General features: G+C 34.8%; 1 protein-coding gene and 1 long non-coding RNA gene across 5 annotated transcripts in view; one reads left to right on the forward strand and one right to left on the reverse strand.

The window, feature by feature from the left end:
* LOC131439629 (CLIP-associating protein) overlaps nucleotides 1-9,064 on the reverse strand; it is a 37,672-nt gene extending 28,608 nt beyond the window's left edge. For 2 of the 4 annotated variants that reach the window (XM_058610883.1, XM_058610882.1), the window contains exons 1-4: nucleotides 8,977-9,063; nucleotides 8,259-8,367; nucleotides 5,421-5,705; nucleotides 28-1,325 (exon numbers count right to left, since the gene is read on the reverse strand). In XM_058610883.1, coding sequence (XP_058466866.1) covers nucleotides 28-1,325; nucleotides 5,421-5,612 — 1,490 coding nt within the window. In that variant the 5' untranslated portion in view covers nucleotides 5,613-5,705; nucleotides 8,259-8,367; nucleotides 8,977-9,063. Of the gene's footprint in view, nucleotides 1-27; nucleotides 1,326-5,420; nucleotides 5,706-8,258; nucleotides 8,368-8,836 lie in introns of all 4 variants that reach the window. The other 2 variants (XM_058610879.1, XM_058610880.1) reach the window with 2 other exon arrangements.
* LOC131439630 (uncharacterized) lies at nucleotides 3,091-5,104 on the forward strand. Its single transcript, XR_009231156.1, has 3 exons — nucleotides 3,091-3,170; nucleotides 3,921-4,166; nucleotides 4,709-5,104. It is a non-coding gene; the product is annotated as an uncharacterized LOC131439630 (long non-coding RNA).
* Nucleotides 9,065-9,416: the final 352 nt, after the last annotated feature.

Genomic DNA, 9,416 nt, shown 5'->3' on the forward strand with positions numbered 1-9,416 from the left:
GAATTGCAATTTAATTATCATGTTTACCATCGGCTGTGCCTACGAGCATCACTGTCCGCGTCTGCAATTCCTTTGCGCAACGCATCTCTTAAAAGAAGACTATTCCTCTCTAGAGCTTTTGTAGGCCATTCTTCAAACAAAAGGATCATAACTTCACATAGCGTACTTCGAATGTCCTTAGACTTTGACTGCATCAGATTCTGCGTAATAATAGGTATCAACTTTGGAGCATGAGTGTATTTTATAACATATTTAAGAGCAATAGTTCCTGCAGATGATATAACTTTAGCAGCATTTTGGATTAGATTGATCAGTTCTTGTAAAATATATATAGTAAATTGATCAATACGGTTTTTTAATGTTTTACTCATGTATGCAAGTGTGATACAAGCTTCACGGATAACTTGCGATCTGAGTTCCTTCAAAATATCCAGGAATGCTATTGATAAATCTTTCAGCTGCTGTGTGAATGTAGGTGAATTTTGGACTTGGATCATCAATAAAGAACGGATTTTTTTCAGTGCCTCAACTCGTTTCTCCCAGTCTACATTTTTATCTCCTATTAATGTGTTGATTGATTTCATGTGTTCATCCATATCTCGTTGAGAGAAAATAGTTAACTGTGGAACGCTCTCGAATGAATTTTCGAATATTTCTCCCGATACTGATCCAGCTGCGAGTAAATCTCCTGAGCCTTGCGTTTCGAATAAAGGTTTACGAGGGGTAGCAGAGGGTGTTCGTTTTACCAATTTTGTTGGCCTTGTTACTACAGCGACATCAACATCATCACTAGTGACAGCTGAATTCATCGCGGAAGGTAATAGTAAACCATCATTTCTAGTTTCGTCAAACTTTTGCTCAAGAATCATTAATTTAGTAGGTGGAACATCCTTCTTACGAAGATCAATTCTCAATTTATCTCCAACATGCTTGTATATTTCCACCAGAGTTTGAATTGCTGCATCTCGTACAGTTGGTGTTGGATCACCTAACAGTACTACAATGGGTTGAATAAAGGGTTTCACAGACAGAGACTGAGTTCCATATTCGTTCAATGCATTTATAATTGTTTGCAAAAATTCTTCACGAACTTTTCCATTTTTATGCTTGAAGCAAACAATAAGCTTATCTAATAATGATTGAGGAGGAACAACTCTACACTCCATCAATTTGTGCAATAGCAGTTGTGCTTTCTCTCGAACTGTGTCACGACTATCTCCAAGACGATCTACTACATGTGGTAGAATTGTAGTAGTGTAAGCGCTAAAATCTTGTCCAAGACGTACGATAAGCTCGGTAAAAGCTTCTAGAGCACGTTGTGCGATCTGCAATTGAATACAATAAATGTTTATTAGTTTTTCTTTCTTACAAACAGTGCACCTGTTTCTTGTTTACTAAAGAAATAAGAATAAGTTGTGAAATGCAACAAATAACTTGTATGATAACAATACTATTTTAATATTCTGAACGAAGAGTACAATATAATAGTATTACACCAATTTTTAACCAGGATTCGGAATAGAAGAAAAGACTATACTTGGCTATCAATTAACAAAACATACAATTGTAAAAATTTTGGTTTCATGTAACCTAATTCATAGTTTGTTCACCTACATTTACATTTATTATTTCTACTGTACCGCGCTGCTGTATCCAAGACATAATTCTAGTATAGTCGGTGTGTAAAAGTAGTAAAGCGTGAAGAAATTTCAGCCACTTGAAGTAGGTTTTCTACCTCTCTACATTTTGCAGCTTCATTTTTCGTGTTTACAGTACCACAAAAATGTACTTCGCTGCGGTTGAAAATAGTAATTTACCGCGATAGTTAACAGCTGTATCGAACAACAGTAAGCGCAACACATTGCCTTTATTCTTCGCTGTTGTTGAAGTATTATTATTAATATCATTTATATACCAGAAACTTTCTGGTAATTTGCCGCCGATATTGATGAAGTATTTTTCTTATACCAAAAATATTATTAGATTGCAGAAATATTTGTGTTTCTCATATAAAGAAATCAGAAAGAAGGAAATCATGCAATTGCTGATAGAATTGATTTTTGAGAGTCTTATTTGATTCAGTTTGCTTAGTTCGCAGAGTGGTTATGTGATCAGTCCAATATTATTCATGTTTTCAGAGTTTTGTTAATTGATGTGTAAGTACATTCAATTCGACTTCACTGTTTCCGGATGCCTCGAATGTAGTCGGCGAAAGATATGTTTGAGAAGGAGACCATTTCTCACTAACGTCGGATCAAATTGAAAGGCCAGTTAATGTCAGTCATAAAATTTTCGAACATAACCCACAATTCAATAGTAACGAGCCTAAAATTGTTGAAATCGGTTCAGCCATCTCCGAAAATCACAAACACAGACATTTCCCGATCTCGCTGAAATGAGTGGAAGAGTATATAACACTGTGGGTTTCCGGAGCTTTCATCAAAAGTTGCATGGTTAGCTCAATAACAACAATATTACAACTAAATAAAGATAATCTTTAACGGATTTGGTTTAGAATACAATCAAACCCAATAAAGTTTGTATTCATGAGTAGATGTAAAATTGATGTTAATGATGTCGTTTTCGCTTGATGCAAACCCCAATTCAGTTTCCACCTTAACCAATGTCTAACCGTTTGAAGCCAATTTAGAACCGAACTTTTGTTTTACATCGGGTTTGCTCACACCCCTACAGACCTAAGTTCAGTCGACCGACCTGGAAGGATTCGTAGTGTCAGTAGGATTGTAGCACCAGCCATGCAATGGTTCTGTACACTTTGAATCGACTGCGAAGTCTGTTGAAACAGAAGGTCAAATTCCACTACACTAATGTAATACCAAGGCTTTTTTGTGGACATCGATTAAATAGACGAAACATACTGGAAAACGGTTGGTTATAGTCGTAATTGGTGCGAACAGATTGAATTCTGAGAAATGGATGAGATGATAACTAGGTTCAGTTTGTGTAACAATTCAGAGCAATCAGTTCGAGATTGTAACAAATCCGCCACGAAAATAGCTCTAGCAATGTTTCGCTTCGATGCGTTAGAGGTTGAATTGATAATAGGAGCATCTTCGAGCTGCAGTAGCACAAGATTATGCGCAGCAGTTGGCAATAGCACTACCAGCGGAAGAGTAGCTTGGCGCAGCTACTCTTGAAGATGGCCATAGGTAGCACAAATGTGGTGAAAAACAATCGAGGATCGACACGAGTTGTCCGATCTTCCGATTCGAGTCGATTGGATCAGTAGTTTTTTTATCATGTGAACGGACGTCGAGAAAATGCGCTTCAGAGTTTATGTGCTTAACATATAAATTTAAAAAACAGTATCTACGACTTTGAAATTATGTTCTCGGGAATCATACCTTTAATTGAAAAAAAAACAATGGGCCGTCTGAATAAAACGTAGCATGCTTGAATTTCGGTAGTAAATGCTACATGTGAATCACGTTCCTGTCTAAAACAGAGACTTTTCTACACAATAACTTTCGAACATGCTACAAACTGTAGTGTTCACTACAATTTTTCGTTAGCTCTAGAGGTTGCTAGTTGTGTGTTTGCTGATAAAGTGAAGTAGAAAAAATAAACAAAGTGGCATTCTTGCAGCAGTAAATACGTTTCTTGCTTTGTACATACTTATTCCAACTTTTCCGGCTCCGTTGCGCTACGGCATGGAGTAAATGCTCAAATTCGATAGTAGCATAACTACAAATCTCCAAATATCAAGGGGAACGCGCCAATTTGTTCTGATTCCTGATGAAATGCTCAAATTCGATAGTAGCATAACTACATGTTCGAACTTGTTTTTTTATTCATACCAAAACGCATTATACTCTGTGGATTTTGTTTTTGAGAAGATGCTACAAACAACAGACTTTACTCCATTGTATTCATACGGCCCAATGTTTTTCTCTTTATAGGCTACTTTTGGCCGAGGGTGGGGGTTTGCTGGCTCAACACTTTGCATACCAGACGGACTAGTTTATGCTGCCCAAATGAACACTAGCAACGTTGTTGGAATCATCAAAATGATAAGTTCCCTTTTTATCGAAATGATAGGATAGCTTGTAACCCAAACGACAGATTCATTTGCGGCAACCGATTTACAACAAAAGATATGAGTATCTGCTATTGCAAATCCATCAAGGAATTTGACACTTGGGCAGGTAATGTGCTTCCGTCATCCGTCAATCATTGGGCCGCGCGTCTGTATCATAGCGGTATTTCATAATTCTACCAACTTTTCTCTATTTTTAATATCTTCGTTAGTGTAACTTTGGGGAACTTCGTATTATATCCGGTTTGGTCTTGACCCTGCTTTCCTATATAGTCTTCTATGTCTGAAGCGGTACAAACGATTATTACTTCAATTATCTAGAAGAGATATCGAAATGTTTGGTCTTCTAACACTAACTTTTCAGGTTTGCTCTAACTGTTCCTCTTTTTCGATATTATGCATGGTAATATATCAGAAAATGTATAAACTACATTAAAAAATGCAATCTCGATTTTACATTCAAACGAAACGAAGATAACGTGGGCCAATCAGACTTTTTTTTCTTCTCCGACTATTTTACTTCTAAGAAGCAAGCTAGAAATCGACAAATATAAATCAAATATCGAGTAGACATATCAGCTGAACATAAAAAAATGTATTCACAGTTACCTCACTCGTTGCATTATTATCAATTTTGCTCTATTTCCATAGGCGTAAAAGTACCCCCAAACTACCACAAGCAATTAAGGAAGTTTATTCACATGCCCTTGACGCGATCGAAAAAACACGTATGGAGCCAACAACAAAGATTCCCTACACACAAGAGAGATGGTACCTCGGAACTTTAAACTTATGGGAGGAGACGTTACACGAATGCTATCCTGTTTACATCAAACTAGCAGAGCCATCCTTGCAAACGAGCTAACGATCGACTGCTGCGATTGAGGAAGTAGATATGCGATGAGTCAAATAAACTCACCGTAGCAGCAACTTAAGGGATCGACACCTGATCAACTAAAAGCACCAACGAGGATAACATCGGCCGACGCCATCGAAATGCACATAATTAATAGAAGAAACAGCAATAGTTTGGTGTTTAATGTTGAATGTAACTTAAAAATTATATATATATATATATATATATATATATATATATATATATATATATATATATATATATATATATATATATATATATATATATATATATATATATATATATATATATATATATATATATATATATATATATATATATATATATATATATATATATATATATATATATATATATATATATATATATATATATATATATATATATATATATATATATATATATATATATATATATATATATATATATATATATATATATACATTCATTTCGTGTTATACGTACAAAATGTATTATTTGTATTACCTTAAAATGACTGCCAACCATCCAAGGAATCAAACCATCTACCAGTAAACCAAGATCTACGCATTCGATTGAGTTTTCAGCATCATTCAAATACAGTACTAAATCTTCTGCTAGTTGCGCTTTGATTCTCATGTCTGCCTTTGCCATTTGGGTTATGAAACCATCAATGTCGGTTGGTTTGTAATACGCCATCTTATCCTAATGGAAAGCAGTACTGTTTGGATTTTTGGTTACTATATTCGTCAATAGAAGTGCTCACACAGTTTACCCTCTGTTCGATATCATCTAGAAATAAAAGAAGACAATACAATGAACATTGTTATAAGCATTATAATCAACCTTATTATTATCATAATAATCATAATCGAACTACATTATTGATATTGTTCGACCTAAAAACTTACATGGAATACAGTAAACATTAAGGTATTAATGGAAATGGTCATTTATAATTCGGTAAAGCGGTAACGCTCAAATTCAACAAAGATTCCTATGGGTCAAAAGTACATAAAATGTATCTGGATGACCGGAAGTTCAAGATGCGTGAGTTAACACATCGCTCAAGGATTAGTACTGAACGCAAACGCCATACTTTAGGCAAAATTAATAATAAAATAGTAGAAGGCCTTCGTGCTACACGATTGATTCTGGGAGATGCTAGCTCGCACGGGATGGGGTTCCTTTTAAAGTGATAATAGAACCGCTTTAATGTATAACGTTCGCGACAATTTCAACATGAATGTTTTGAAATGGGTAGCAGTACTAGTAGTAGTAGTAGTAGAAGTAGTAGTAGTAGTAGTAGTACTAGTCGTAGTAGAACTAGTAGTAGTAGTAGTAGTAGTAGTAGTATTAGTAGCAGATGCATTTCTGAACCAGTTAATATTTCATAAGATTTGATAAAAAATATTAAATGATGCTCTAAAATCAATATAAGAGAAAAGACGCTTGTTGAAATTTTTCAAAGTTTCTTGAGCAAATTATTGTTGCACCGAATGATTTGTTTGCCAGATACTCAGTTTGGCTTGCATTGCTTTCGTCTGATATTCAAATTGGTTTCACTCAAAAATAACAAATCATTACTAACATGTGATTGAGGTATATCGTGCGATCGGTCCTTTTGGAAGCTCAAAAATAATACTTTCTACTAGAGATTTAAAGATGTAATTCAAGTATATTGTGCACAATCCAGTAGATTGGCTTTCCATCAACAAGAGTACATCGATTATCGTGTAAATGAAAGTAGTAGAGTATCATATTTTGCAACATTCGCAAGGGCCTATCGTAGAACATGTCCTAATCACATGTTAGTACAAAAATGACATCTGTATTTTTGGACATAAAAGGAGCTTTTGATTCAGTTTCCACAAGCTCTAACAGCATGGATTTCCAGAGGTTATTAATAATTATTTGCACAACCTTAGTCGGAAAAGCGTATGTATTTCTCATATGGCGATTTGACAACATTCAGAATTAACTACATAGATCTCCAGGCAAGGATCATGTCTCAGTGCACTCTCTATATTTTTTACATGAAAGACATTGACAGTTGTCTAGTAAACTAATGCACATCATGACAATTGGTCAATGATGGTGTGGTTTTAGTTACTGGACCCAAAGCTGTCATTCTGCATAAACCATTGAAAGATAACTTAGATAACTTGTCCGTTTGATCTGGAAACCCTATCCGTGACAACATCCTAAATGTCCCTAACTCAGCTTTATTTTTCGACACATACATGTTGACATGTTGCGCGAAGTGCGTGGAATCTCGGATCACCTACGCTGGATGTAAATCCAGTCATCTCTAAGATCTCGACCTCTTGTTTTAACAACACACACGAACATTTGCTAAGTTCGTCAAACTGAATCGATTGGTATATGAGACACGTGACTCTGGGCCTCGAAAAATGTTTCTGAAGTTTGAGCGAATCCTATATTTATTTTTTATATTTATAAAAAGAGGAAGAAAATTTGGCGCCCGGAGCAAAATAAGATTTGCCACCACCATCGTTGGTTTAGCGAGCAAAAAAAAAGAGCTCAACTACATCTCCGGAATGTTGCCTTGAACGAGCAAAAAAAAAAGATCCCAAGGATTGGTTTGCCGCACACTAAAAACGTTGCGCCTAGGGCGAGTACCCCCTTCTCCTTCCCCTAGATACGCCACTGATTATAATTATTCCATTGAATGTGATTAGCGGCCCTTACACGAGCATTAAAAATGTCATTACTGAATTATTAATGAACGTGTAATGGTGCAGTAATGACGAGATTTCAAACAAATTTGAAATACATCATTACTTAGATACATTAAAACTGACATTTTTAATGCTCGTGTAAGGGCCGCTATTGAGTTTCATTCGGATCTGGCTTCCAGTTTTGAAAATACAGGTCAATGAATATTAAAAATGTCTAACCGCCATATTTTTAGACAGATTGGGAAATTATTTGAACATGTAGTCCCTGCTATTTATAGACCGACTATGACTAACCGGTCTCCGGTTCTGGAAACAGATAGTCAATAACTCTATTATGAAACTTTCATCGAATTCTTATAAAATGTTTACAAGAAAGGCTTCGCCACACCACTAGGTGAATTGAAATAGGTTTAATCATTTAGTAGCGATAAATATGACGACATTTCATGTGGTGAAGTTCGCATCAGACTTCAGGACAAACGAATGACTAGTGCTACGAACACCAATCTTTCGAACATAAAACTGGCTTGCGAGATCACCTTATAATCTGAACTACCAATTCGGACATTTTAATATAACATTATTATATATGTTTTTTTTATTTAACCCATTGAAAATATGACAATTATTACGTATTAATTACCTGAATTTAGGCATCCGAGTTTCTCGTTCAAATAATTTTAAAAGCACAGTTCTTCAATAACAATCATTATTTTCATTTCAAACTACTCTGCTAGCCAATAAACTTTCAACTATAAACCGAAAGTATATTCATTAAATGACATTCAACAAAAAAGTCCACTTATAACGCAAAAATACTGACGAATACAGGCAATCTGTTTACATATGCTAATATATGTACATTTGTATCTAAATATTTCAATAAATATCCTTTGCGTTCTAGAAATGGTTACAATGCTGAATGTATTTGTCCTATCTTATTTTCAAATATATGCTCAGCAAACATAAAAAAATTATAAAACACCTATATGTACATGTTTTTTTTGTAATCAAATTGATTTATTCGAAGGTACTGAAAATAATAAACACTTCAATAACAACTGTTTCACGTTTATTATTAATTCAGCGAACTATGAATAAACGTAAATGCCCAATATTTGACAAATTTGCAAATTGTCATCCATTTTGAACGAGACTTTTTCCAGAAGACTGAAAACAGTAACATCTCTAAAAAAAAACAGAAACATGTCTTCTACTTGCCGGAAATGTAGCTTTTTCTGGAGATTATAAATATTTATAGTTATTTAAAACACCGAACGTCAAATGTTCATAACATAAGCTTCAACATATGTAACATATTTCACGCGTTTTATCAACTATAGTAAACAGTTTTTGAATACTTTTCACCAGATCCATAACACTTATCAAGTAGTCAAGCACTACGAAAGCAAATTTACTGTTCTTCTTATTCGGAAGCAGAGATGCCAGGTGAAAAATTCAAATATTTTCAGACCGGGTTGAAAACGTCGAATAAAAAACAATCTGCAGACACATATTCTCCACAAAGAATGATTAAGTGAACGAGAAAAAACAGAAAAGATCGCGGGGTGATCCCAAAAGTCTTTAACTTTAACGAATATCTGTGAAAAATGTGATTTTCAAAAGTCTGCAACTAAAGCATGTCCCCAGCTTATTTTAGAAATCTGCATTTGTACAGACAAATCTCTAGACCTGGCAACTCTGTTCAATGTCTTCTTACGTCAGTTTTTATACGAGGGGTGCATAAGCACAAGCTATTACATTCCATCGCTTCATACAATGCACTGAGAAAATCTAATAA

This window comes from Malaya genurostris, chromosome 3 (genome assembly GCF_030247185.1).
Source record: "Malaya genurostris strain Urasoe2022 chromosome 3, Malgen_1.1, whole genome shotgun sequence".
Taxonomy (NCBI): domain Eukaryota; kingdom Metazoa; phylum Arthropoda; class Insecta; order Diptera; family Culicidae; genus Malaya; species Malaya genurostris.